Source organism: Coccidioides immitis (genome assembly GCF_000149335.2).
Source record: "Coccidioides immitis RS genomic scaffold supercont3.2, whole genome shotgun sequence".
In the NCBI taxonomy this organism is placed as follows: Eukaryota; Fungi; Ascomycota; class Eurotiomycetes; order Onygenales; family Onygenaceae; genus Coccidioides; species Coccidioides immitis.
The window spans coordinates 2,716,813-2,742,692 of record NW_004504309.1 but is presented as its reverse complement, the minus strand read 5'-3'; the positions used below and the strand labels follow the sequence as shown (position 1 = coordinate 2,742,692).

The following is a 25,880-nucleotide window of genomic DNA, read 5'->3' as shown; positions in this document are numbered from 1 at the left end:
TGCCAGCTCCACATCAGGAAGCGCGTTAGGTCATAAGTGGTTGCTGGTCGCATGCAAATGCCTAGTTTTGGTGTGTCAGACAAATGAGCCTTTTTTTAAAGTTCCACAGAAAGAGGAACATCCAGACTTACCATCATGTCCTCCTAGAGAATCACATCTTATTGTGAACGGAGCTGTTATGTGCTGTTCTGGAGCATAGCGAACAATCAACAGAGAAGAAGAAGAAGAAGAAGAAGAAGAAGATGATGATGATGATGAAGTTAATTCCTTTCTTGGGCGACAGATTCATCAGCTGTCATGCCTGGATGTTCGCTGAGTCGTCCTGTTCTCGGCGACGGCATGCTCTAGCACGCTGAGTCGCCCCTTTTTCGATACTTAAGGCCTGACATGATTTCCAGATTCTCAGACAGATCTCTTTCTGCAAGAAAAGTACTCTCAAAGGCATTTCCGTTTTGTTGCAGAAGTCCTGTCTGTGAGCTGAGCTACTTGGCTTCCATAGCAGCATGGATTCTACCCCTGCACTCCCAGAAGACTGGGCGGACTCATATCCGGACAAGCAGCAGTTAAAGTCACTTGGAATTGCTGCTCTGATAATAATTATCGTTTTTGCCATTTGCATGATGCTGTCTAAATTTTGGGTTCAAAGAAAGCCAGTCGAGCCTCCTCCGCCTATTACCAAGCTCCCAATCGATATTGTCCTCTGTGTCTCAGATTATCTTTCCCCGATGGACAAGCTTTGCTTTTCTTTGAGCTGCAAATCAGCCTGGAATGCCTTGAACGGCGTTCAGAACTCTTCCAAGTTTGGGCACCCTATGAAATTCAGCACCTCCTCCTTTCCTCATAGCCGTGATCACAATCTGAGATCTGGATATTGGCAATTACTGCGCCGCTTGGAGGATTCTCGCTTCAGATGCTGTGCAGGATGCCTCAAACTACATCCAGTTAGCGAGTTCTCAACGCGCGACCTCGCCACAGTCGCAGATCAACGTACTTGCATGTTTGGCTCGCTGGTTGGCGTGATTCCCCTTTGTCCTTGCATCCAACTCACTTTTCGAACCAAACTCAAACTTACCGCTCAGCTACGAAAGTCAGCTATCGCAAACAAAACCACTGACGGCTTAGACACAGACGCCGTTTTCCTATCTGACTGGCATGAGTGCCGATACACTCAGGGATCAACGAAAGTCCATGCTAGGCACACTCCGATGTTGAATCAAGACGGGCGTTTGGTTATTACCTCTCACTATACCGTGGATGCCAGAAGGAAGCTTGCCCTCGTTGACTTCCCAGGATTCTGCTGCCCTCACCGGACCATATCTGCCCTCGTTCTTGCTTCGTTGGATTCGTCATCTAAAAACGATTTCTCCTGCAAGTGGTGTGGGACTAAGATAGTGAACTGTTCAGGCCCTTCTGGGGATAATTTCGTGTTAGAAACTAGTAGAGTGCTGGGGAAGAGTGAGGACGTGGCTGATCAGGAATGGCATCTGCAAACTACGGGTGCGTTTGAGCGATTTGATATCCTTGGCCCGCGGCGCCAATGGCCGGGTAGATCGTGGGATGACATAGACGACAACTGAGGGCTTTCTTTATGGATGGGGAAGGGTGGGTGCTAAGAGACTTAAAGATCAATTTCTGGGGCTTGCATGTCCTCCAGTTTTGGCCTCAAGAATCCTCGGTGTTTTGCACTTTTGAGTGGTGGAATAAGTGAAGGATGGAAAAGGGGGAAACAGAAGGGAAAGAGGGGCGCCAATCGCACCCTTATTTATTTTATAAATTTGGCCTTAGAGATAGACAGAATCCATTCAGGGTCATTATATCCACAAGAAATCCATATACGGTGTTAGAGGCGTGGCCCTGTGACATTGTTTACAGGTGTCAATAGCTTCCCATCTCCCCGGAAGAATGCCTCGATATTGTCCATTGCTATTCTCTCAAAGTTCTAAAAACTTGTTGTTAGTGAGGCTTGTATCAGAAAAAAGTGATTTAATCGAGCACGTACGAGATGCGTGTCAAGACATGCACCGCCGATATGCGGCAGCAAGGTGATTTTCCAGTTATCTAGTAATCTGGGATTGACGGTGGGCCTGAAAAGTTCGAGTGTTAGCATCGCAACCGGCCAAAAAACAGATATTCGTGGGTCAGCGTACTCGTCATGATAGACATCTAAACCAGCTCCCACGACGATACCCTCGTCAATAGCATCTGCCAATGCTTCTTCATCAATGCACTTGCCTCTGGCAACATTGACTACCCTCACCCCTCTTTTCATCAACTTGAAAGTATCTTTATTTAACAGATGATGCGTCTCTGGGGAATGCGGACATGCGAGCAGCACACAGTCCGCAACCTTTAGCAGGGACTCTAACGTGGCATGATATTCCGCGACACCAGCTTCTCGCTCTACCTTCGGCGACTTTCGTGTTCGACTGAAGTAATGTATTTTCATTCCCAGCGCTTTTGCTCGTACAGAAACCGCACGTCCGACCTCTCCCATACCCACAATGCCCAGAATCTTATCGCGTGGATTAACCGAGGTTGGGGCCACCGCGTCCTCTACGGCGAAGTAGTCTCCCTTGCGAGTTGTACGCAAGTTATTCTCGCAAAAGCTGGTATAGCGAAATGCAGCTATGATGAGGAGCAATGCAATATCTCCCGTGGAGTCGTTCGCTGCTCCAGCACCGTTACAATACCATATCCCTCGACGACCAAGTTCTTCCGTGTCCTCTCGTTCATAGCCGTGATTCGAAGATGAAATAATCTTCAGCGACAGAGGAAGATGGGAAATGAATTCTTTATTGAAGCGCGGGAGGTTGTTATTACCGGTATGGCAGGGCCGAATGATCCCATCTATCTGGGAGTACCTGCCACCAGGTTTCAAGGAGGCGAGGAGATCTTCCTTTGTAGTACGTGTATAGGTTAGGATGTTGAAGTTCTCGCGGAATCGGGCCCATCTCTCGCGGTTAGGTCCACGGATCGGTTCGCCGACATAAAGCAGCGTCGGTTTCTTGGTGTTGTTGGCGCTGGACATCGTTCTGGCGGGTTGTCTCGAGGAGAAGATAGAGGTATAGAAATGCAAGCAACGCATCCGCTTTCAACGGGTGTCAAGTTCTCACGGTCAACAACGTTTTTGACGGACATCTGCTCATTGCAGCCCCCCATTTCCTCGAATTCAACGAACCGGCCTTTAATGAGTCGACAAAAGGGCGTGCGCTAAATATCTTCCACTCTAGTTGAATGCCGAGCCGCGAGGCCCACCCTGCTACCGAGATGGAGCGAGGGCCGGACCGAAGGGCGTCGAATCATGATGCAATCCGTAGAGCTATCGGCAGAGACTCAAACGCGGATGATGCGACCGACGAGGTGTGTCGGCCCCTTCCGATTGACAGCGTTCGGCTCGTCTTTGTCGACTGTTTGGAGCGATCCCGGTTTCCGCTTGCTGCTGAGTCAGCCCGTTTCCTCGGGCCGGATATCGCGACAGACTTGATAGTTATCACGCCTGTCGAGATCGTGGCTCGAGTAGGGACCTGAGCAGAGATTTGTGGGCAATACGCTGGATTCAAAAAGAACGGCTCTGAGCGAACCGAGCCACTGTGGGAAGTTGTTGAGAGTTTCATAACGCTTCAGAAAAAAGGCCTTGATAGTTCCCACATTCGTCAACGATCCAAGCCTTCGACGTCACCTTATCCAAAGACCTTCGTGTGTCCAGGGAAAAGGAATCAGAAGATGAAATTGATCCAAGAAGCAGATCCTTTGTTCTCATCTGCCATAATTTAGTCCTGTTTAACTAGATTGAAAGGAACTTCCAGCCCATTTCTCCCCCTTGTCGAGTTGAAAACCACGCCGGCTCGGTCCATATCCTTCCATGACACAAGCTACGAATGGAGCCAGCACCAGACGACCTGATCAAGTACATCCCTCCTAGCGCTAAATCCTCTCTCCTCGCGCGCAAAATCGCCTCCATTGAAGTCGTCGCCCACGAAAAGCTCCCCAACGGCGGCAACCATTGGGCCTTCTACCTCCACACCATTCCCTCCACTACTACATTTTCTGAATCACACTCAGAAAACGACCACCAAATAATCCAGTTCGACGTCTCCCCTTCCCACTCCATCCCCTCTACCGTCCTCTCGGGTGGCTCAAAGGCCTTTCTCATCCTTTCCACAAGCCCTCACTCCCTCTCCAATTCTGGCACATTTACAAAACGCCTCCCGCTGACCGTACGCCAGAAGCCTGTTCTGCCCACCGTCCAGGAACTCGTGCACCTGTTGACTGTCAAACAACATCGCCATAAATACGAGTTTGATGACCAAGGACGCGGGTGCCGGTTTTGGGTGCGAGACCAGATTCCATACTTGCTCGATGAGGGGATAATAATTGACGAAGAGCAGGCGGAGTCCGCGCGTGAGGCGGTCTTGTTGGAGTTTCCGGGGGGGAAGGAGTTCCCAGTAACGATAGGGAGATATTATTAGTCTTTATTTGCTTTTTTTTTTTTTTTTTTTCCTCCGGAAGCAAAGACCTTAGGTTGAATACCAAGCCTTTTAAAACAGGGGGATACTAGCTGGCTACTTTATATTTGACACAGTAAAGTAACTATATCGGTGTTACATCACAAAACTCTACTCCAAGAGTGTTTCCCGCAATATATTAAAAGTATCATGCTACTGTGGACATGTGGGCGTATCGGTTAATGACTGGAGTGCTGTGCCCCCCAGAGGGGACCAAGTCTCGTGTCCTTATCTCGCTGCCTTTTTTTAATTTTTTTTCTTTTTTTTTTTTTTTGGTGTTTCACGTTAATTTTCTCGGAAAACCCCATGTGATAAAGAAAAGAGGAGTGAGAAATTGCTAGCAAGAGCAATGTAACCATCAATTACCCGGTTGAAGAGGTCTGTTGAATGCTCCAAGCCAGCGCATAGGGTAAGACATTCGCGTAGCACTGCGACGGCCCTAGCTACGAGCGGTGTGGCCATGCTGGTTCCTGCTAGGAACCAGTAATTCGGATCATCGCTGTGCCCCAATCGTTCGCCCGGGCTCAAAAGATTGTGGGAGCGAGTGGAAAGGATACCAGTTCCGGGGGCAACGGCATAGGGTTTGATGCGCCTCCTTTGTAAGCCCTCGACTGCTGAATGCGGCCATTCCATCTGGGTGGTTAGCCATCAAATCATTACTAAGTGGCGATGCTGGCTACCGACTGCCATACTTGATAGGAATGTTCGGGCGGCGGTTCTCGCTTGCGCCGACGGTGATGCAGTTCTTTGCAGCTGCTCGAGAGCCGATCGTCGATGACTCCGTTGCGATCTATATCCATACCGTCATTGCCCGCAGCAAATAAAACCACAATATCAGGATGTTCCCAAACGAATCTATCGATCTCAGAACTACTTGCATCATGGGGCAGCTGGCGTCCTGAAGTCGACCCCTAAGCCTTGATATGAATCCTTGCATTGTCCTCATTGTACGGCTGAATGAAGAGCTGGGTTAGATCATCAGGAATACCTCCCAGGTTTCCGCGACCGTCAAGCAGTGACTGAACGACGAGTGTGGATTTCGCTGCGATCCCACGGATTCTGCCGCCCATCGATTTAGAATTCCCGTCTCCGAGAACTGAGCTACGGACTTGTGTGCCATGCCCGTCTGGGTGACCAGTTTTACCTGAGGTTGACCTTCCTAACGGGTATAGTTTCTTCACGCGTCCAGTAAATGCTTCATGTACATCTTGGGTGCTTCCTTTGTCGAATCCAATATCGGCAACGGCAACTACCTAACCCTCACCTTCGTACGCCGTTCCACCGAGTTCAACCTCGCCATTCACGATCTTCACAGCTACATTGTTAAACAATTTGACGGATATACTTTTTATATGAGGCGCACATCATCTATTGCAGCTAGCCCTTCAAGGTACTGTTCTTGGACTGCAAGTCGAACCTTATGAGGGCCTATATCCAGATCGTCAGCATCGACATGGGCGGCAGTCGCAAGGGCGATCCTAAGATCCTCGGCGTGGGTGTCGACGTCATGGTGGAATAACATCCACCTTATGGACCTGACTTTATTGCCGTACTGCCGGGAATGCTGACAAAGTTTGAGTTGTGGGAGCCGCAGATTTTAGAGTGGGCTGGATGACACATATTCGTGAACCACAGCACCCAGCGTTTCGAGCTGGTCCTCTTGCTCATCAGGTCTGGATTAAGATGTAGTTGGATTGCGATGCATCTTCCGACTCTAGACTGAAAGCCCTCAAAATAGGCCGTTGAGTTTCGGGATCAACTTCATTCCCGATAATGCAAATGACAGGCATGATGGTAAAACAGCCTGATTTCTCAAGCAAGGGCTATCAGGGGCAATCAAGACCGAAGAAGTCCCGAAAAGTGATGGCATCAATGCTCCGCAAAGATGTAAAGAGAAGAGCATACGGTGAAAAAGTGAAAAATAAATTGAGGGAATAGAGGGAGCCTTTAAGCTGCAAGATAACCGCAAGTGCAATAAAGAGTGATGGGTGACCGACGTGGTGGCTGGACGGGGTCAGCTCGATATCCGAATAAGGAAGATATCGTCTTTCAAATAGAGGCCTTGCTAAACGAGGCTTCAACTGGCCTCGGTTGGCCGCAACGCGGCGTAAACAAACTCATCAAGGGAAAAGCTCCGAAACAGCCAAAACGATTGACTGAGAATCTTGATATTTTGGCTCCAAGGCGGCACGCTCGTCATATCTCGGGAACGATGTATCCCCCCAAGATCGCCGCCCATCCTGATTCGTCAGGCAGCTACTCGCACCCATAGCTTTAGAGACAGAAATGAAAATCTGGAGCTGGGAGCCAGTGTTGGCCAGATATCACGCCATTCTTGCGCAAGCAATGCATGAGGACACCAATAAGGCTGAAGGCTGAGTTAATGGTCAGGGCGGCAGAAATCCGTCTATCTGGAATGAAAATATTTCCGGCAGAGTTCTCTTCTTGGCCCATATTGCTGACGGCCAGAAGGCTTTCCTGGTTCCGGCTGGTCGGGTTTGCTCGAGGCATCATTCAGCTGGGCAGAATGAAAACCTTGTTGTAGCGGGGTCGATTGCCATATCGCGGCATACATAGAATACGCTCAACTGAGATAAAATCTGAAAAAGTATGATGGGACGTCGAGCGCAGGATGACGACTCATTCCTTGTCCAAAAAAGAAAAATCGGGAGAGAAGAAATGCTGGATGATGACGGAACGGATGACGGAGGCTCGGCTCGCCCAGCGTCTCGGCAAACGGCGCTAGACTCAACTTGGCTTGGCGCCGATTTATGCCTGAGTGGGGCGGTGCTTGGCGGATCTTGAGGCTCGTTTCAAACTTTCAGCCCCCTTGGAAAACAGCGCGGAGAGCGGTTTCATCCTCGGAGGGTTTCCTGCAGCGTATATATTATCCTCCATCCATTGACTCTGAGATCGTTTACACCCCCCTGCACTTTATATATGCATATCATTAATCTCCTCTCATGGGCCTTGACTCCCCTGTACATAAAACTGGAACTTCAGCAGGTTGACGCCTGACAAAAAAAAGGTGAGCGCTAAGGAGGCCACGACCATTATTCGCACAACCCTTGAACATTTCCTCCCAGAGCACATGAAACAGAATAACTAGCAGTTGGCATGATGTTGGTCTGCCGCCTGAAAATTTGAACTTTACTTTCATCTTGCCATGGTTCGCGTCAGATGTCGAGATCAAGAGGTAACAATATCTGCTGGAGAATGCGATCTGATCCATATCGGACATCCACATCGGCAAAACATGTGGAAGAAGCCAGAGAAACTCATCAAACTCCTCCACATTTAGACGTATTTAGCTTCCTGACGTGAACCTAAGGAAAATGCGGATGCTTTCATCTGATACTTCCCTGGTGTTGGGTTGTACTGTATTTTGGGTGGTGTGAATGTGTATTTTTGCAGTACATACATAGGTCACCCCGGACAGCCCCAGGGTTGTCTTGCGCCAACAGTGTCAGGGAAGATGTTCTCCTAGGATACGGAGTACATACGGTTCCAGTCTGTTGGACCGAACAGTATGGAGTGCCATCATCCCCATTCAAGCTTTAACCTTCTTGGGTTGCGAGAGATTAACAGATTTAATCTTGTTGGTTCTCCATTACGGAGCAATATGAACCAACCAACCAACGCAGCCTAGCCATCCACCACCCACGATGATCATGAAAAATAGGAGAACCGAACACAACGCTCAAATCTGGCCCTGACGGTTCCCATATCGACCCATGGCAGCCTTGCAAGATGGAGACCCATCCTCGTCGGAACAGTTGGGCGGGAGTTTTGTGCTTGGCGCTGGACTTGTTACTCGTCTGGCATGGGTTGTGGGATTTTGGCGCTCGCGGTGGGGGGGCTATGTTGAAGTATGGGCAGGGGCTGGGATGACCGGTGTTCCATCTGAGGCATATATTAGCCTTTTGACCGTTCAAAGCCGGCCGATGAAGGTCCTCCTGGGTTGGCCAGAGAGCCTGGCGGGCAGGTTGGGTCCAAGGACTTGGCGATGGGCCAAGCAAATGACGGTGGTGGGCGGGCGTTTCACCAGGCACCGGGCGCTCCTGGTTGGTGCAAACACCGGCAACTGACGTTTTGCCACGAGCCAAACAAGCCGTTGTCAACCCACGCAAGCACCACGATCGCGATTGCCCGTGGTTCGCAGAGGGCCTCTTCCACTCCCAAGGAAAGCAGCTGCCGAACAACCGGCAAGAGGCGATATGGAGGGGCTGCTTCCCGATTAGGGAGGATGGCGGGGCCAAAAAAAAAAAAAAAAAAAAAAAAAAAAAAAAAAAAAAAAAAACAAGAAAAGAAGAAACCGAAGCCGAGAGAGGAAAAGTGCGCACGCTGAGCGGAAGGAGCCGCTGTCGATGGAGCCCAGCAGGAAGGCGCGGCGCGAAAGTCACGCCTGCCATGGGCGGGAGGTGAGGAAACCTTCCCTAGGAAGGAGTGTCATTGGCTGCTTCCCCCTGGTCGCAGTCGCAAAAACCTCCTTTTGGGGAAAGTGTTTCAAACGACCTCCCTCTTCATCTGGCGGCATCTTCCTCCACCAACCTCACCTCTTCTTCTTTTTCTTCTTCTTCTTCTTCTCCCTCTTCGCCCTTTTGCCGCTGTCGCTGTCTCTCTTTTTGCTTTCTCTTCTCTAGTCCCTCTTTGACGGCCGTATCCTTCGTCTCGAAGCAGGCTTTGTCTCTCCTTTTCACTATCTCTTCGAGCTGCCTTGGTGGTTCTCACAGGGTTCCTCACCTTTGATCCATTCCTTTGAACTGCGCTCGCGCGCACAACCCACCCCTTTGCACATTCATCCTATCAACATATCACTTGCAGCAGGACTGGAACAGCTCTTCTCAAGCCGGACTTTGCTTTTGTCCTTTCTTTTCTGATCTGATCCCCGGTGTCAGTGTTGTGTTGAAGCACGCCCTGGCCCAGCAAACAGCCTTGCTGGTGGTGTTTGCCGTTTCTCCCTATCCTCGCCATCGCTATATCAAATTCACCCGCTGCTAGCACATAGATATCCTGATTTGACAAGGCACAAGCTGTTCACGTGCTCTCCTGTCCGGTCACCTAGGAGAGTCGCGTTGCTGCTCCTCTGCTGTCAGCTCAACCTCCTCCACCTTCTCTCACTTTGCTCGCCCTCTCTCACGCACTCTCTCCCTCCTTTCCTCTCCTACTTTTTTGTAGGCTAAAATCCAGCAATTCAACTGTGAATCCAGATTCCTTCAGCTTACTGTCTACAAGGTATGTTCAGCTTCACATCCTAGTAGGATGGCTGTTCTTACTTGTGCTCTCTGACGCGTTCACCCCAATTCTTTTCCCCCTGTTGAAATACTCAATACAGTCATGCCCAAAAGTGAGAGTTTCGCTCTGAACCTTTCCCTCACTTTTGGGCATGACCTTCGCTCCTATCTTGCCCCTTCAATCGACAGCTGATTTCGATCTCAAGTGAAATTTTTCGCTCCCAATTTTCTCAACCCATTCAATCTCTTCATACTTTGATCCACCCTATTCTCAGTATACTTAGCTATTTTTCAGCTTCGCTCTGAACTTTTGATTGTTTCGCTCCCATCCACATAGCAAAAGGTTTCAGCCCAAGTGATGTGCTGCTAACTGCCCAATATTCCTCTTTGAGCCTTTTCCTTCTCATCATATATATTTTTTCTCGACTGACCAGGGCTTCTATAATCATAGTGAATCTGAACTTTAGTCAACATGCAGCTTAACGCCCTGAATTTGGCTGCTGCGGCAGCTGCGCTGAGCTCTCTCGCGGTCCCTGCCACTGCATTCTGGCGTCTCCCTTGCCGTGGAGTTTCAGGTGTGGGAAGAATTGACCCTATTGTCGACCCAGGCATCCCTTCTCCTCATGTGCACTCTGTTCATGGTGGTAAAAGTAAGTGTTGACACCATCGATCTGTTTATTAGCAGCCAAGTTTAATATACACGTCCTGATTCGCGGCTAACTTTATCAGACTTTGCCATGACTGTTACTAGTGAAGAGTTGTTAGCTTCCGAGTGTACTTCGTGCGCCGTTGTTCAGGATAAATCGGCGTATTGGACTCCCAGCCTCTACTTCATCCACGCCAACGGAGAAGCTGAGCTGGTTAAGCAAGTGGGAGGCATGCTAGTGTAAGTTCCTATGTCGTCTCTTTGGCCCATCCTCCTCTAACTCTTTTCAGCTATTACCTACCCCGCGGTGAAAACGTGGAAGCATTCCCTCGAGGGTTTCGTATGGTAGCTGGCGATACGTACCAGCGCAATTTTACTCTCCCCGTTCCGGATCCTCCAAAGTCTACCTGGTCCAAGGATGATAAGACACAGTTTGCTCTCTCCCAAAAAGCACTCGGATTCAACTGCCTGAACTACAACGCGGACGCTGAGCCAGCTTTGATGCGGCATTCATTCCCAGAGAGAACTCTGCTCGATTCGCAATGTACCCACGGTGTTCGTATGGAACTTGTCTTCCCTTCCTGCTGGAACGGAAAAGACCTCGACTCTCCTGACCACAGGTCCCACGTCGCTTACCCCGATTTGGTTGACGGTGGTTCTTGTCCCGAGGGTCATGAACGTCGCCTCGTGACTCTTTTCTATGAGACTATCTGGGATACCTATGCATTCAAAGGCAAAGAAGGTGAATTTGTGGTTTCAAATGGTGATCCAACAGGGTATGGATATCATGGTGATTTCATTGAAGCATGGGACGGGGACGTGCTTGAACGTGCCATTAAGCAGTGCACAAATCCTTCTGGAAAGGTCGAAGACTGTCCTGTGTTCAAACTTCAGGAAGAACACGAACAAAAGAAATGCAAGTTTTCTCAGCCCGCAGCATTGGTCGATGAACTTGTTGAATTGAACCCAGAAGGACTGCCTGGTAAAGTCCCTGTCATGAGAGGACCAGAGTATGCTAAGCACCTAATGCCTCACCCTCCTGCATCCAAACCAAGTCCCCCCAAGGTTAAACTCCCTGTGCCTGAGACACCAGTCATGCCAACATCGAAGGCAACAATGGCTCCTCAGCCCTCCGAGACAGAACCTCCAGCTCCCCCCGTCGACAAACCAGCCCCTGAGATTCCATACACCACATCTTACTCAACACAAGGCACAACGGTCTATGAGATCGTCGTCATCAGAAAGACAGTCACAAAAACAGTTGAGCTTACTGCGCCAACACCACATGCAAAGCGACATGAGAGCAGCAATGTTAAGGGAAGACTTCGTCGTCATCGATATGCCCGGCGTCACTAGACCTATGGCCATCAATGATCGACAACTCTAGGGGGAGATTAGGCTGCTTTTCCATTCTTGATCTTATGCCCATTCAGGGTGTATTGTTTTCATGCTGCCTATCCTATCTGATACCCTTTAGTATCCAGATCATCTAAGCAGAAATGAGGCAATTGTGTTCATGTTTATTATTTCTGAGATCGCTTCCTTACGTGTATTTTAAAGGAATAAGGCATAAGGAGAAAAAAAAAATTATCTATTTATTTATTTATTTATTTTTTTTTTGGGGGGGGGGGGGGGGTTGGTTTTCTGCTTCTTTGATGTTTACGCCTTTCAAATAGTTTGCAAATGAGATGAGACATGAATTATGTAGGCGATGGCCCCATTCTCGAAGGAAATCCGCTCCTTGTATCGACCAGCCTTGAGACGAGATAGCGATTCTTACTTGCCATCTTTCTTTAGACGGGGAAAAATTTTCTCAAATTATCATATACACTTTCCACCATCGACAACCAAATCGGTGCCATTGATGAAGGCTGCCTCATCGGAGGCAAGATATAGACACATATTGGCCACATCGTTGGGATCGGTAAGTCGGCCCAAGGGTACATTGGAGATAAACTGTTGCCTGTTCTCAGGGGTATCCGGGACACCGACAAACATCTCAAAGAGACCTGTACCAGAAAGGAGAGGGCAAACATTGTTGACACGAATCTGATGTGAACCATACTCGGCAGCGAGGCCTTTGGTAGCCTATTGAAACAGTTATTATGACTACATATATTGGTCTTTTTTTTTTTTTTTTTAGTTGTTTGGGGGAGGGGAGGTTTCGTACGTTGGACACTGCTCCCTTTGAGGAGTTGTACCATACAAGTCCAGGTCTTGGTCTCTGTGCACCGGTGGAAGAGATATTGATGATCGATCCACCTTTACCCTGGTCGATCAACTTTGGGATGAAAGTCTGGGATGCGAGGAAGATGCTCTTCACATTGACGTCGAAGACGCGTTGGAATTCTTCGATGGTGACTTCTGCGGAGGGTTTGTTGCGGTACGTCGTGCCGGCGTTGTTGACGAGTATGTCAACATGGCCGTGGGCCTGGACGGTCTGGGAGATGACGGATTGCCAGTCGGCGAGGGACGTTACGTCCATTTTTTGGAAGGTGATGGAGGACGGGTACTGGGAGGAGACGGATTCGGCGCCTTGGATGTTGATGTCGCCGATTACAACTTTGGCGCCTTCCTGGGCGTAGCGGATTGCAATAGCGGCACCGAAGCCAGAGCCGCCGCCTGGAATGGTGGGAGGACCGTGGGTTAGCTCTCTTGCTCTGGCTCATGCGTTAGGGCTGGGGTTGGGTTGTTGGGCCTACCGGTGACGATGGCTACTTTGCCTGCGAGGCGAGATCCTGTGGTAGACATTGTGGCAAGGATTCTGCTGCTGCTGCTGCTGATGCTGCTGATGATGATGGTCTGAATGTAGGGGCACAAGCGTGTATGTGAATGTCCAAAGGCGAAAAGGAGGGGGATATTCGATATTTCAATCCAATCTTGGGAATTGCGGGGCTCCTATTTGACTTTGATGCCGATTAGAATCGCACTGTCTCTCCGCTCGAAAATACTTGCTGGACGTACCTGAGTGATACTTCAACGGTTCGGCAGCGGACGAGACAAGTCGTAGAGATAATTGACAAGGCAGTTCCGCTGCAAACCGAGGAAATTCTTCTTAATAAGGCCTCGTCCTGCTTGTCGGCCTGCAGAGCTCTTTTCCCCACTACCCCACGGCAACCGCCATGAAAACAGCAGGAGTCCATGCGGGGAAATTCGCCGATGTCGGGGGCAACCAAGTCCTCGGGAACAATCAGCCAACCAGCAAGCACAATTGCGTTAGATAAGCAGCAAGCCTGCCGTTAGAGTTCACCAGGGTGCCGAGTCTAACCCGATTAGGCCTTAGCTGTTGGGGAAGACAAATGCTGCCAGCCGGAATCAAGCCACACGATATCCGACGCTGTTCCGGCATCGATGTCTACGGAGCATATCTAAATAATAACAAGAGTACTTTTTTATGCCTAAATATCGAAAGTAGAACAAGCAGGACTTTTCACCTATTATTTCCCACCACTCGATTTATTTGGCAGCGATCGCGTTTCATGTATCGGTTGCACGGGCTCCGCCTGATCAACAAATTTCGTGATCCTCGCATTGGGAAACCATTTCTCCTCCGGAATAATCCAATATGATACGAGCGCGAAAATGGTTACACCGGACAATATTATAGGCGCATCTGCACGCACGAAGTCAATTAAAATGCACCTGCCCTGAGCATGAAGATGTTGGCATGGACTACTCACAGTTCAGATTCTCACCCGTAACAGGGAACTGGTACGGCGAAAACAAAACAGCGACCACCCACGCGTTCCAGAAAATACCGATAATCTGGAACGGCCTGCTCAGTCGTCCCAGGCTCCAGCGTGGCTTTGGGAATTTATTCGGCGTGAGAAAAACTCGTCCCAGGCAGATCAGGCCGTATGCGGCTGCTGATGGGACACCGGCAGCCGAGACAAGAGAGGTAAATGCCACGGTGGACGGGAGGATGGTGCAGGTTACCCCTGCAGCGACTCCCCAGACGACAAGAATGGCATTATGCGGTTGCCCATTTGCAGAAACTCGAGACACCCAGCCTGAGAACGGCAGCACCCCGTCCCGTGCAACCGCAAAGACAAGCCGGGATGCCGCGACGATGGCAATAGTTGTGTTCTTTGCATCCCAGTCAGAGACAGTAATAGCTAACTAATTGACAAGCGGATTGACGGGGGGTAGGGAGCGGGGGTGGTGGGCAACATACAAACCAATAAGCTATAACGCATATTACATTCATGACGATATGCGCCCTCTTGCCCAGTACCACTGCGTATAGTGGCACAAACGGCTGCGGTGACCCAAACGAGAACAGGGTCTCAGGATCGGGCTATGCTTGTTAGTCCGGGTGGGAAGGACTGATTTAGCCTCTCCAAGGGTATATACTTACAGCACAAAAGAGAAAGAGTACAATGGTTGCTCCTGCGCCCAAGCCACTTACAACGGTGCTCCAGAAGATGCCCCTGGCAGCCGTTAATGAGGCATTTTTCGTCTCTTCGGCGACGTGACCAGAAGCGTCGAAACCAATGAGAATACCGGCAGTAGCGAGAAATGAGAGACACCAATTCCAACCAGCCGGGGCACCAGTGCCGTTATACGTCTCTAAGAACGCTTCCTGAGCGGTGCGGAAACCCCATGTGTTATGAGCTCCAATAGGCAACCATACAACGTTTAAAACAAAGTCGAGCAGGACGAAAGATGAAGAGAGATAGAATATCCATCTAAAATATTTCGCTGTACTCCGTAGTTGTTACCGGGTTAGAATTGCATTCCCCAGCAATGAAAGGGAGAAGAAGAAAAAGAGAAAAAGAAAAAGAGACTTACGAGGAAGAAAATTGACAATCGCGGCTAACCCAAGTAGAACTTCCGTACAGATCCATTGCACGGCCCGAAACTTGACACTATCCACATTCTTGGGGAAATCGACTTCGAAGACCGTCAATTCCTGCGCGATCTCAATTAGCCTCGCTGATCTGGTGCGTTGTTATATTTATCCAGAAGCATATCATAATGACTTGGGATACATACGGACAGCATATAATTGACAGCCGATTGGGTGTTGCCTACATAGTTTCTAGGGGTTAGCGAACAGCAGACAAGAGTTATTGCACGTATCAACACAATGCAGGGGCAGACACAAGTCTTCACTAGATGTCTTACTCGCACAGAAGGTCGTCCATGCCGTCGTGCTCCACCATGCAACGACAAAACCCAGCAGGCGACCGTATCTTGGCCCACCAGCTTCAGCAGCCCAAAGATAAATGGATCCAGCCGACGGAAGGGCAGAGCATATCTCCGCAATGACTGCAGCTGTAATGAATGTGAATACAGCTGTGATTAGATAGTTTATCCTACGTGAAACTAGTTTAGCTCTTATTTTGAAGATGCGCAGAAATTAACTAACCAGTATGCTAGATTGCCACCTGCAGCTATTCCAGTGCTGAAGGTTACCCGTACACCGCCGACAAAGTAGAGAGCAGCTGTTTGTATAGAGCGGTTAGCCCAAATTACCGTTTCGAAGCATGGTTGTTGGGTAACAGTTATTTAGCTCCAGGAAGTGCGTCCTGACTCACAGAAAGTCGTCGAAAAGCTTTCTAGTAAGGTATATGTTCGATGGAGGACCTATATGGTGTGACAGTAATAATGTCAGAATGCAATGTTCCACTTTCGCAAAGTACAATAAATGGCATGCATATGCATAGCATACCGGTTTATAACCTAGTGATTCCTATAACTACAGGTTAGCGTTGGTCCACGACGGCGAATAGATGCATCAAAACGATACGGGGACATTTTGATCCTAATCAAAAAGTTCTTCGAGGCTTCAAGCATACCAGCAGAGCATCGTCGGTGCCAACTTCGCTCTGATCCGCCGCATCAACATCTGTTTCATGGACAGCTGCGGTGGAGATCCTTTCTCCATCGCGGGGTGTCATTGTGTTGTCCGAGAAGATGACTGAAACAGAGAACTTGGCCCATAAGATGTGAATATGAATTGTTTACAGATCTTCCGGGGATTATTGCTACTCTCTTGTCATCTTAGAAGAGCAAAAAGATATTGAACAATTTTCTCTACTTTTTTCCGTGAATTATGAGCCAGTCATTTTGGTTGGGGAAACGCCGGGCAGGGGGGGAGGGGGATTTTTTGGAAAGTTAAAAAGCACGATGTCAAAAAACGTTATCGCTTACGATCCGAAAGTCAAAATCGAGGGACAGTTAAAAACCAATTGCAGACCTTTTGATTGCTTGGCTGCTGGTGAAAATTTGCTTTCCGCATCGGATTCGCTCTTCCGTGCAGACTTTGGTGAGGCTTCTTATAGGGCCCCGCTGACAAGGATGCGCTCGTATCATGATGTCAACATCTCGGCGATTTAATGGATCGATGTGTTTGACTGCGTTTGGGGGTGAATCCTTTTGCTGAGTACCACGGTATCCGATGTATGAGCTCTCTGCTGGTCCACAAGCGCTCACACCAGAAGACTTTGATTCCTCACTGGCAATAGTTTGGCTTCCTGTCGACGCTTACCTAGGGTATGATAGCGGATCAAAGTAGGTCTCACATGAAAATGCTGAAGGCAACAAACCGGAAAGGCGAGAATATGGTTCCAATAAGACGGAAGTTAAGTCTGTTTCTTAGCCACAAAAAATGCATGTATTTCGTGTCGTTGAGGTAGGGGTAGTCCGTATAAGACGAGACACCGTGAAGAAATTGCAGACATTGGAATTATCAATTTCCAAGAGCAAAAGGAGGCCCAACAAGAAGCAGGGGAGATCTTTCGAAGTAGAGAAAATTCCGGGATAGCTTGAGCAGATAAATCAAGCATATATCAAAAATACATTCTGGAAAAAGAACGCCGTAAGAGAGCAAGGAAGACAAACCAGCATCCAAAGTAGCCACCCACCCAGGTTTCTGAAGATAAGGAAAGGGATGTTCACTAAAATGCATAATGAAATGGTGTCCACCATTAGGTCTCAAAGGGTGAAAAGGTGCCGACGGAAGCAGCGGCAGCCCAATAAATGCCGTAATTGTAATATAAGTCGAATGCGTAAAATATGGAACCTCCTATGAAGAAAGAGACAATGTTGCCAACATAAGATTGAAAGAGAAATGCGTAGGATAGTAGCGGAGGGGTTTCTAGTGGGTTATGTCATTTTCGTTTAATCATCGACCCAAGGCCGTTAAGTGCCTTGCTTCCCGCCTGGCTCATGTTTCCACCTTTGTCTTGGAACCATTTTACGCTTTTTGACGATGAGTGTCTGTGCTTGCTGGGAGAGGATCTCTTGGGCTTTTCATGGACTTCTTCCTTCCAGGTGCCAAAGCTTCTCTCTTCTCCGAGGGCTAACGTGTGAGTCCGCGATACGCCAGGGCTAATTTCGGAATTATGTCGACTTTCGCGGAATCTGCTGTCGGACCTTGGTCCCGGCGATAAAAGACTGCCTGAGGGCCGGCGTTGGGCAGAGGAATATTCGCGAGTGGGCGTTGGGACGTATCGCTGTGCTAAACTCATGAAAGAAGTGGTATCAAAGGGCGACAGGCTGAGTTTGCTTGAATTGCTTGCCACGCTCTTTATCGAATATGCCTTTTCACGGGAAGTTGAGCCTGGAGGAGGTGTCTGGCCACTGGTGGGGTACATCTGATTAGAAGGACTTGTGTGGGCGCCACTGTTGCTGTGTGGTGTTAAGGAGCGATCAGAAGGTGGGGTTAAGCTGTATACGAATCGTTTCTTTTGCTCTGCCATGACGGAGCTAGAAGGAAAGCTTGAAAATGGTGGTTGGGGAGATGGCGACTCGGTACTGAGAATATCTCCATGGGATGCCATTCGTTTTCTAAATCCACCAGATCGCGTAAGAGCTGGAGTGGGCTTTTCCTCTTTCCCCTGACTAAACGAAGCGTGGCTCTTCTGGCTTTGGCTGGAGTAGCGGGAAGATGTATTGCTCATTCTGTGGGAAAACCAGGAATCTCTCTCTGGGAAACGGGTTTCGGGTGATTGCTCAAACTCAGGGCCCGACTGCCTCCAGTTTCCTTCGGCGGCATCCCAGTTCGGCATAACAAAAGAAGGTGTTTCAAGGATGGATGAATTCGAGGTATTGGGTAACTGCATGAAGTAAGAGCCCCTCCGCTTCTCTTGTTTGCTGCTGCTCATGAGTCGAGCCAGTCGGTTTTTTACTTTCCCGGGTGTTCGGGAAGAATTCGAAGATGCTTGTCTTGCTGGAGCAAGATTGAGAGGGGCAGGTCGTTTCTTCTGTTGCTCAGGAACGGGAGGAGTGGTAGATGGTGAAGAAGCAGGGCCGACAGAGATGATGTTGGGCTTGGAATCTGGGACATGGTATACAACGGACGTTGCAATAAGGAAGTGAGTTTCGTGGCCCAACTCATCATCGGATGAGAGGATCTCGGAACATATTGATTGTCGGAGAGGACGTGCTTCCGCATCGAGAAGCATGGATGAAAAGAACCGCGTCTTGTGAGAAGGGGGAGAGTCGCGATATGGACCATAGGACCTTCTAACCTGCTTTTCGCTGTTTTCATGCTTGGGGGTTTTCGGTGCCATAAGCGTCAAGCAGCTGCCTCGTTTTCCATCGCGGACCGGAGACTTGGGCGTCTCGGGTCCTGGGGTGGGACTCGGCAACCGGAAGGCGAAGTCTCTGTTTGGAGAATTTGAGGGTGACCTGCGATCATGATCATAGTCGACGGCGCCGATATCACTATCGATAGGAGAGTAAACATGATCGTCAGTACTCGGGAGATCCGCTTCCGACATCTCTTCCTCGTCCGATTCGTATCTGCTTGGCATCTCATGTTTGGGGATGCCATGCACCTTCAGAGAAGTCATGATACCGTCCATCCTTTCGCCTTCCGCAAACGCAGTCATTGTGCCAGCAGCCATGGCCGCTGTGCAAAGCAAGCTCTTGTCTTGCGATTGTAGAATAGATGCAGTGGTCCAACGAGTCCTCTAGGGGGGGGCGACAGGCGATGAAGGGATGACAACCATGCCGGGTCCAGCACAGTCCTTAATTTCCGCTTTGTCTTAGTATAAGACTTTCATATAAACGATGGAGAACACAACGAGGCGAGGGGTAAACAGGTGCACGATGCTGAGGGCCGGGCTGACAGAGAGGACGTGGAATCAAAATTCACTGCCAACGAACTTCCGATGGAAAACCACATTGGTTTAAAGAAGGGCAGTCTCCGTCAAAGATTCTCCAAGGAGCAAAGAAAAGTCTCAAGCACATCCATAACTCACTAATTCGAAGGATGACAAGGGGCTTTGCTTCAAGCAATGTCAGGGATCCCAGACATTCCCGGAAACCAAGCCAGCACCAGCAGCGATCCTAGCCCCGCTGATTTCCGAGCTTATCTAGTCTTCGACATCTCGAATAATAAAATATATGAAATCAGTGTTGGGGGGGTGAAAGCAGATAGTCCGCTCTCCAGGGAAGAAATTCGCGACCGTGGGTGAAGAGATGTCTCCACGCAGGGAGAAAGAAGTCCAGGTCAGCCCCAACCACGCAGCAGGCGGGCTGTAAGTTTGTAACTGAAGGGTACCAAGGGGGCTCTGCTGCAGGCTCACGAATGACGTTCGCTTGGGCCCCTCCATCCGGACGGATTTTGTCTGCAGGTCAGCCTCTCACCCTGCCGGCGCAGTGGCAACAAAACCCTCTCGGATCGAATGGGGTGGACGGTCTCGGACTCGAAGGGCCCCAGCGCTGCCATTGGACCACGATCACCCGGCCGCCTCGATTTCGAGTTAGCCCAAGGAACGAACAAACGCCATGTGTGCCAGCGTTGCAGGGTGGGCTGAGTTTAGCACCCAGTTGCGCAGGAGGAGTCTCGAGTCGCACAAGAAGAGGGAGGAAAAAGCAATGCGCGCGATGGCCCGGCCGTGGAGCCAACAAGCGGCGTCTCTGCCGTCTTCCCTTTTTTCCCACTTTGCTCTTCTTCCCCGGACGGCCAAGTGATTGGCGGCCAGGTTCACTCGACTGATTAGCCCAAACAAGGTGCAAGTTCTGACCCAGCGCCAGCCAGGGAGTCTCGGATCAAAGCAGATCAAATTCTTCCCCCACACAAGCCAGATCCCGATCTGCTTCAACGTCCCGTCGAGTTATCATCCTCCCACCATCTCGAGATTCTTGCTGCCGACTGCGTCCCTGGCTCCGTGCCAGACCCTAGCATGTCAAGGTCCCGGATATATCCTACGCGCTTGATGCCTTCTGCAGTTCTAACCTTGGCTTACGGGCCAACGTGTCGCCAGTCCAGCCCTTCGCTCGGTACTTTTTCTTTTTTTTTTTTTTTTTTTTTTTAATTGGGGTTTTTCTGGACCTGGTTGGGTGCCTTGCAGAGTCCCATACATCGCGACCGCGATCCCCCCAAATACTGAAAGCTTACATGTGGTTGTTCGTGTACTTATATAGACGTCAGCAACTCGCTTCTCATGCACAAGACATTTTAAATTTCCTGGAAGTATTCCCCTTGGATCGCTCTGAACAGATACGAGTGTTGATGCTTTCTTCGCGTTTGGTGAATCTTTTGCCGGATGGTTACATTATTTGGCGCCCTTTGCACCAATGGCACATGCTCCCCTTTCCATTGAGCTTGGGAATAAAGAATGCCAAATCCACACTCGCCTGACACCCATCCGTTCAACTTTGATTTCCAAAACTCCATAATAAGCGAAATGATCAACCAGTGCCCGCTTCTGAGCCGAGATGGCAGAAGGGATCAACCTGGTAAACCCCCCAAACCGGCGCAGAAGAAAACGAGGATTGATGTCCAGTTGCTTTTGACCGTCAATTTTCTTTATCCATTTGAATTTGCCCTTTTTTTTTTTTTTTTTTAAATTTTTTCCTTCCAATTTCTCGCATCCCCGACAATTGATGTAACATCGAAGTTGGCGACTGTCTGAGCTTTGCCAAATGAAACACTTTTGTCCGCATGATGCCCATTTTCTGTGTACATACATATATGAATATGAGAGATGACATCCCGTTGGCAAATTCTTTTACTAGCTAGCGCCCAATGATGCACCTATACCGTCGTGTTAGAATATTCAGATAGCTTTTGATCCGTCCTGCAATAAATGTTCCACAGCCGTTCAGATCAGGGCAAGGAACCCGTGCCGCAGTTCGGTTCGTAGAGATTTCCACTATGCTATAACATAGTAGCCAGGAGGACAGGTTTTCAGTAACGGACAGATAGTGCATACCAACAAGTTAGCATCTACTCAGTAAACCATCCCCTGCAGCTTTGTGCTACACACACACACACAAAAACACAAAAACACACCCCCCGAAAGGTCCTCATCCTTCTTCTTAGATTGTCATTTGCAGCTCTGCACGTCCCGGACGATGCGCCGCGGTTCCGGCTCCGATGCAAGCTTTCCAATGGCACAGATCGACTCCGGTCGCTACAAGTACCAACACTTTTCTAAGAACATCAGCTTTTATCTTGACAGAATGTCTTCCACAGATGGGTGGAATTTTGTTCCAAACAATGAATCAACATGAAGCAGGAATCCATCCTCCGCAACAACAAGGACACTGCTCAGACTTGCAGTAGAACAGGACTCTTTGTTGGCACTCCTGCGACATGATATAACTGACATGCCAGCTCATCGTGCCCTTTAATCCTTCTTGCGGCATGGATGACGGGATCGAGGGCATGCGCAAGCCATTAAGTTCCTGGACAAAGACCGCTGCTACGTTTCGAAGTGCAGATTCTAGATACTGGTTTAATTTATGATTTCTTTTTCGATCCTGGCTCCTTGGAAATGGTGGGGCCGGGGGATATTTCTCGAGCTGCCCTCCACGAGGCATCAGACACACATCAAGACCTCTTTGCTCCGATCCCAACCGTCCTTTGATGCTATATCCTTTGTGGCAAGGGCACATGGGCTTGCAGATTTGATATGTTTGTCGGCGCCGATTGCGACGGAGTGGCATGAAACTAAAAGTGTCACCGGTTGCCGAAGGGAGAGATCTATAAATATTCATCCACGGTGTTATTAAAGGAAACAGCCGCACGACGCCCCTACGCACATAATTTTTCCAGCCTTTTCTGTTGTCTGCATGTCACTGGAAAATCTCTCGTTCTGTTGATCGAAGTGCGCGAGGAAAGTGAGGTGATTTCGTTGCATACCTATTTCCATATATCTGAGAATCCGTCCAAATCTTCGAATCAGACCTTGGAGGAGGTTCGGGAAAGCATGTGATATCGTGGTATTCACCTAGGAATTGCATTCGATGGCAAGAGATTTGACATCGTTAATTTGACGACGAAGATAGTGCCCAACGGTCGCGCTGCTCGTCGATTGCATCGCACCTGTCTTCTTCTTTCCCTTCGAATTTCGGGCTATACTACAGGGCCGGATACAAGGCCGCCTTTTTGTTTCAAGTTACCAAATATGGGGGTTGTAATCCGAGCATGGCCTGGGTTCTGCTGGGAGGCCCAAACACCTGCTCTTTGCGTGCACTCGCGAGATGGACTGTGGTACATAGATGACCGTGATAAGGAATCTGTCCCCGCCCCAGGCAGTAGCAAAGTTGGGAGATATATATTCTTCCTATACCTGGAGCATCGCTGGGTTGGGAGAAATATGTGATGTATGTAGTGTTTCCTCTGTTTTGGCCGCCGGCGGCTAGAGCGAGGGGTGGCATCTGAGCGGTGAAACCATCAATATAAGGAGACCGAATGCTTGATATGTAGATTTTATAATGTATGTACATCTAAACGATGAATTCTTGCCAATGATCCGACGCGTAGGATTCTCGTATGTGCGGCCACTGTTGAAATTCCCGGAATGCTTCGAGAATTCTGTATCTCAGATGCATCATTACGGCAAAATAGAATGTGGACCCGGCACATTAAGTACGGCATTCTATTATACATCTTAATTTTATATTATCCCAAGTCTTCTCTATTCAGAACGATCCAGACTCATGATGAAACGTGGCGGACAAGTGGCAAGAGGAGAAAAGAAGTTGAAGGGAAAATCACAGAGATAAAGTTAAAATTAAAATGCAAAGGAGGGGAAAAAAGGAAAATAAGAAATAAGAGAAAAGAATGAAGAAGGACTGTTTAGACAAGCTGATCAGAAGATTAAAGCAAAGAATAGTCTTAACATCAGAAAGGACAATCCCAGGCCAAAAAACAAAAAAAAAAAAAAAAAATACGTATTAAAAAGAATTATGTGATCAAGCTTATCCTGCCACTGTACAAGGGAGCCAACTTCCTTGGTAGAGAAAAAACAAAACCTGTGCTGCCACACCAATGGCAGAAGAGACATCCTGCTCGTCAAGTTCATAGACTTTCCTTTAAAAAAAAAAAAAAATAAGAACCAGATGAAAAAAAGATTCTGAGAGTGGTTAATGCTCTTCATTATCTTGCGCAGATCAGAATGAATGTTGCAGGAGCGTTGGAGGTGTGGAGGACCATTGGGAAAGCCCAAAAAGCATCTGAAAATATCCCTTTAGTAGATCTGTCTGCTTTTCACGTCATGGGGTGAAACCCGGAATGCTGTAACTGATTCAAAAAGAAAAAAGATTAAGCTTTTCGTGAGCGTGTGACTGGGCCATTGGCTCTAGCAGAGGAGACAGCTGTCCCATTTGTTGCGATGCTGCCATTGGCATTGCCGTTGCTAACACCATTGGTCTTCGGTTGCAGCCCAACCGGGGGGACCTCCAGGTTCTTCATCGCAATTGCTGCTTGCTTGCCGGTGTTTCGTCGTGGGCGCCCGCCTTTTCCAGTTTTCTTGTATGTAGCGAAGTAGAACGAGATAAAGAGAACGAGGTAAGAGCTGAGGATTATCAAGCCAGAGAAGGCGGCAAACTCTTCACCCGCACATTTGCCCGCATTGGGGAAATGGGGGAAGTAGGTCGAAGCAAAGTACGTGTAGGATGCAAAGTAGACAAACCCTGTAGATTCAGTTAGGCACCTGCATTCGCCGAGACTGAGGGCTGGGATATCAGTGCTTACCAAGATCAATAACAAACTGAGCAATCTGGAGGCGAGTAATCCATTGTTTCCACCAGACACGCACACCACGAGCACTCTGGAAATAGTACCAGTACATGACAACATGAACCATCAGGTTGAGTGTGATTGGGACCCATGAAACAGCGGTCAAACCAATTAGCTGAGTATAGCAAAGGAGAGCAGTGGCACCATGGTGATAGGTGTGGAGAAATGTGAGTGGCTTCTTCTTCAGGACAAGGAATACTGTGTCCACGAGCTCAATATATTTGGTGATATAATTCAACTGTTGAGGTTAGAGATATGTACTAATATGATCATAGGTGATTTCACAGGATGGAGATGTTGCATAGGGAAAAGCTAAGACATACGAAGTAAAGAATCACCAGCTGCTTTGTCCATCCTCCACGGTGATCGCAAATCGCATAAAAGACCCCATGTCTCCAGAGCGTGGGCAGAAGCTGTTCGATAAACAGCGCCAACAATATCCCACTAGCAAGTGTCAAATATAGATTGTGGATCATAAACAGCCCGTTCAACTTCATCGCTGGACGATTGCGCATCAACTCGCGGCCCCCGAAGATGATGACATAGTATGATATCAGGGCGGTTGCTGTCATTTTGAGAGTCGACATGGGCGTCTCGCCTTGAACGAACTTGAAGTCGGTGGCAGAGTACCCGGCCACGGCCGAGAAGGCCTTGTCGAAAATGGGCCATAACTCGACGCCGAACGGACGGTCGAGGGTAGGTCGAGGGAATTGCTGGAGGAGCTCGAGAGACATGGTAGGTGGGAGAAAGCTGGGAGACAGTGCAGTGGGGTGTCTATCCGAGGAGGATGCGGATCATAGGAGAGCAGGGTGATCTGCTTGTCGATTGCGGCTCGGAGGTCAGGCTGAGGAGACGCCAGACAAGAACAGAGAGAAAAAAATAAAAAAAGAAAAAAGAAAAAAAAAGGGAGTGGATGCAAGGAGATGAATGATCTATGCAGTTGATGATGAGACCGGATGGAAAGCTCACTTGACGGAAAGAAGAATGGCGGAAATTATTAAAAGAGCATTAGGCGGAAGAAGCTGGAGGGGGAGAAGAAGGGAAAAAAAATTTGACGGCTTGATGATGTCGAGGAGACTGAGATGGGATCCCCAACGGAGATGAACAGCTGAGTCGAGATGAGATGCTGACAGCCGTATTACCGGCCTGCGAAAGAAAAATTAATTTGCTTCTCCCGCACTCTGGACGGTGTGATTGGGCGAGCGCGCTGGGTTTGATCCGAAAAAAGGGGAGCAGGGCTTGGCATTATTACCGCGCGATACATGTTGATACAGTACAGGCCCGCGAGCATGTGAACGAGCGCGACGGGCACGAACGCCCTCCCGGCAGCAGGTATGTAGCTTAAACCAGTTACTGTAGCTCTGCATCGAGCAACTAGCCGAGAGGGTTTGGGCGTCCGTCGGGATGGTTTGATGCGCATCCACGGAAAGCTCGGAAACCCTACATGCTTGACTTCGCGACAACGTCGTTATTTGCTGGCAAGAGGACCGGCGGGCGGCGACAGCTTGGTA

General features: G+C 49.0%; 13 protein-coding genes across 13 annotated transcripts; 4 read left to right on the top strand and 9 right to left on the bottom strand.

Annotated features, from left to right (window-relative positions):
* Nucleotides 1-503: 503 nt before the first annotated feature.
* Nucleotides 504-1,577, top strand: CIMG_11763 (uncharacterized protein; the record flags this gene model as incomplete). The annotated part of the gene is made up of 1 exon (XM_012358682.1): nt 504-1,577. The coding sequence occupies one exon, from the start codon at nt 504-506 to the stop codon at nt 1,575-1,577; it is 1,074 nt and encodes a 357-aa protein (XP_012214105.1).
* Nucleotides 812-3,539, bottom strand: CIMG_06484 (glyoxylate reductase). Its single transcript, XM_001242587.2, has 3 exons — nt 2,148-3,539; nt 2,000-2,084; nt 812-1,939 (listed from the first exon to the last, which is right to left on the bottom strand). Exons 1-3 carry the CDS (start codon nt 3,083-3,085, stop codon nt 1,841-1,843), a joined length of 1,122 nt encoding a protein of 373 aa, XP_001242588.2. The 5' UTR covers nt 3,086-3,539; the 3' UTR covers nt 812-1,840.
* Nucleotides 3,540-3,727: 188 nt separating this feature from the next.
* On the top strand, nt 3,728-4,603 carry CIMG_06483 (uncharacterized protein). The gene has a single exon (XM_001242586.2). The coding sequence runs from the start codon at nt 3,879-3,881 to the stop codon at nt 4,467-4,469; it is 591 nt and encodes a 196-aa protein (XP_001242587.1). The 5' UTR covers nt 3,728-3,878; the 3' UTR covers nt 4,470-4,603.
* Nucleotides 4,604-4,790: 187 nt separating this feature from the next.
* On the bottom strand, nt 4,791-6,027 carry CIMG_06482 (protease; the record flags this gene model as incomplete). Its single annotated transcript, XM_001242585.2, has 4 exons — nt 4,791-5,138; nt 5,198-5,403; nt 5,494-5,758; nt 5,869-6,027. The coding sequence occupies 4 exons, from the start codon at nt 6,025-6,027 to the stop codon at nt 4,791-4,793; spliced, it is 978 nt and encodes a 325-aa protein (XP_001242586.2).
* Nucleotides 6,028-8,239: 2,212 nt separating this feature from the next.
* On the top strand, nt 8,240-8,593 carry CIMG_06481 (uncharacterized protein; the record flags this gene model as incomplete). Its single annotated transcript, XM_001242584.1, has 1 exon — nt 8,240-8,593. One exon carries the CDS (start codon nt 8,240-8,242, stop codon nt 8,591-8,593), a length of 354 nt encoding a protein of 117 aa, XP_001242585.1.
* Nucleotides 8,594-9,011: 418 nt separating this feature from the next.
* CIMG_11762 (uncharacterized protein) lies at nt 9,012-9,893 on the bottom strand (the record flags this gene model as incomplete). The annotated part of the gene is made up of 4 exons (XM_012358681.1): nt 9,012-9,308; nt 9,547-9,594; nt 9,650-9,684; nt 9,782-9,893. 4 exons carry the CDS (start codon nt 9,891-9,893, stop codon nt 9,012-9,014), a joined length of 492 nt encoding a protein of 163 aa, XP_012214104.1.
* On the top strand, nt 9,043-11,995 carry CIMG_06480 (WSC domain-containing protein). The gene is made up of 4 exons (XM_001242583.2): nt 9,043-9,740; nt 10,191-10,389; nt 10,469-10,625; nt 10,676-11,995. The coding sequence occupies exons 2-4, from the start codon at nt 10,212-10,214 to the stop codon at nt 11,739-11,741; spliced, it is 1,401 nt and encodes a 466-aa protein (XP_001242584.1). The 5' UTR covers nt 9,043-9,740; nt 10,191-10,211; the 3' UTR covers nt 11,742-11,995.
* A 211-nt stretch (nt 11,996-12,206) lies between these two features.
* Nucleotides 12,207-13,380, bottom strand: CIMG_06479 (oxidoreductase; the record flags this gene model as incomplete). Its single annotated transcript, XM_001242582.2, has 4 exons — nt 13,350-13,380; nt 13,088-13,291; nt 12,556-13,007; nt 12,207-12,473 (listed from the first exon to the last, which is right to left on the bottom strand). The coding sequence occupies exons 2-4, from the start codon at nt 13,134-13,136 to the stop codon at nt 12,207-12,209; spliced, it is 768 nt and encodes a 255-aa protein (XP_001242583.2). The 5' UTR covers nt 13,137-13,291; nt 13,350-13,380.
* A 442-nt stretch (nt 13,381-13,822) lies between these two features.
* CIMG_06478 (amino acid permease) lies at nt 13,823-16,352 on the bottom strand (the record flags this gene model as incomplete). Its single annotated transcript, XM_001242581.2, has 11 exons — nt 16,187-16,352; nt 16,060-16,080; nt 15,926-15,974; nt 15,757-15,832; nt 15,513-15,703; nt 15,381-15,415; nt 15,177-15,297; nt 14,743-15,086; nt 14,560-14,682; nt 14,066-14,471; nt 13,823-13,998 (listed from the first exon to the last, which is right to left on the bottom strand). The coding sequence occupies exons 1-11, from the start codon at nt 16,286-16,288 to the stop codon at nt 13,823-13,825; spliced, it is 1,644 nt and encodes a 547-aa protein (XP_001242582.2). The 5' UTR covers nt 16,289-16,352.
* A 245-nt stretch (nt 16,353-16,597) lies between these two features.
* On the bottom strand, nt 16,598-19,800 carry CIMG_06477 (uncharacterized protein). The gene has a single exon (XM_001242580.2). It carries the CDS (start codon nt 19,238-19,240, stop codon nt 17,501-17,503), a length of 1,740 nt encoding a protein of 579 aa, XP_001242581.1. The 5' UTR covers nt 19,241-19,800; the 3' UTR covers nt 16,598-17,500.
* Nucleotides 19,801-20,624: 824 nt separating this feature from the next.
* Nucleotides 20,625-21,348, bottom strand: CIMG_11760 (uncharacterized protein). The gene has a single exon (XM_012358680.1). The coding sequence runs from the start codon at nt 21,311-21,313 to the stop codon at nt 20,897-20,899; it is 417 nt and encodes a 138-aa protein (XP_012214103.1). The 5' UTR covers nt 21,314-21,348; the 3' UTR covers nt 20,625-20,896.
* Nucleotides 21,349-21,528: 180 nt separating this feature from the next.
* On the bottom strand, nt 21,529-22,609 carry CIMG_11759 (uncharacterized protein). The gene is made up of 2 exons (XM_012358679.1): nt 22,489-22,609; nt 21,529-22,329 (listed from the first exon to the last, which is right to left on the bottom strand). Exons 1-2 carry the CDS (start codon nt 22,587-22,589, stop codon nt 21,849-21,851), a joined length of 582 nt encoding a protein of 193 aa, XP_012214102.1. The 5' UTR covers nt 22,590-22,609; the 3' UTR covers nt 21,529-21,848.
* Nucleotides 22,610-23,892: 1,283 nt separating this feature from the next.
* Nucleotides 23,893-25,103, bottom strand: CIMG_06474 (fatty acid elongase; the record flags this gene model as incomplete). Its single annotated transcript, XM_001242577.1, has 3 exons — nt 23,893-24,263; nt 24,325-24,607; nt 24,693-25,103. The coding sequence occupies 3 exons, from the start codon at nt 25,101-25,103 to the stop codon at nt 23,893-23,895; spliced, it is 1,065 nt and encodes a 354-aa protein (XP_001242578.1).
* Between the last annotated feature and the right edge of the window lie 777 nt (nt 25,104-25,880).

Bases quoted from the DNA above. Each gene is read 5' to 3' on its own strand.
- CIMG_11760 (XM_012358680.1), bottom strand. From the start codon at position 21,313: ATGTATGTACACAGAAAATGGGCATCATGCGGACAAAAGTGTTTCATT.
- CIMG_06477 (XM_001242580.2), bottom strand. From the start codon at position 19,240: ATGGCTGCTGGCACAATGACTGCGTTTGCGGAAGGCGAAAGGATGGAC.
- CIMG_11759 (XM_012358679.1), bottom strand. From the start codon at position 22,589: ATGCAATTCCTAGGTGAATACCACGATATCACATGCTTTCCCGAACCT. The intron at 22,330-22,488 runs GTATGCAACGAA...GAATATTTATAG, and splicing joins TCTCAGATATATGGAAATAG to ATCTCTCCCTTCGGCAACCG.
- CIMG_06483 (XM_001242586.2), top strand. From the start codon at position 3,879: ATGGAGCCAGCACCAGACGACCTGATCAAGTACATCCCTCCTAGCGCT.
- CIMG_06484 (XM_001242587.2), bottom strand. From the start codon at position 3,085: ATGCGTTGCTTGCATTTCTATACCTCTATCTTCTCCTCGAGACAACCC. The intron at 2,085-2,147 runs GTACGCTGACCC...CGAACTTTTCAG, and splicing joins TTAGATGTCTATCATGACGA to GCCCACCGTCAATCCCAGAT. The intron at 1,940-1,999 runs GTACGTGCTCGA...ACAAGTTTTTAG, and splicing joins CATGTCTTGACACGCATCTC to AACTTTGAGAGAATAGCAAT.
- CIMG_06480 (XM_001242583.2), top strand. From the start codon at position 10,212: ATGCAGCTTAACGCCCTGAATTTGGCTGCTGCGGCAGCTGCGCTGAGC. The intron at 10,390-10,468 runs GTAAGTGTTGAC...TAACTTTATCAG, and splicing joins CTCTGTTCATGGTGGTAAAA to ACTTTGCCATGACTGTTACT. The intron at 10,626-10,675 runs GTAAGTTCCTAT...AACTCTTTTCAG, and splicing joins CAAGTGGGAGGCATGCTAGT to CTATTACCTACCCCGCGGTG.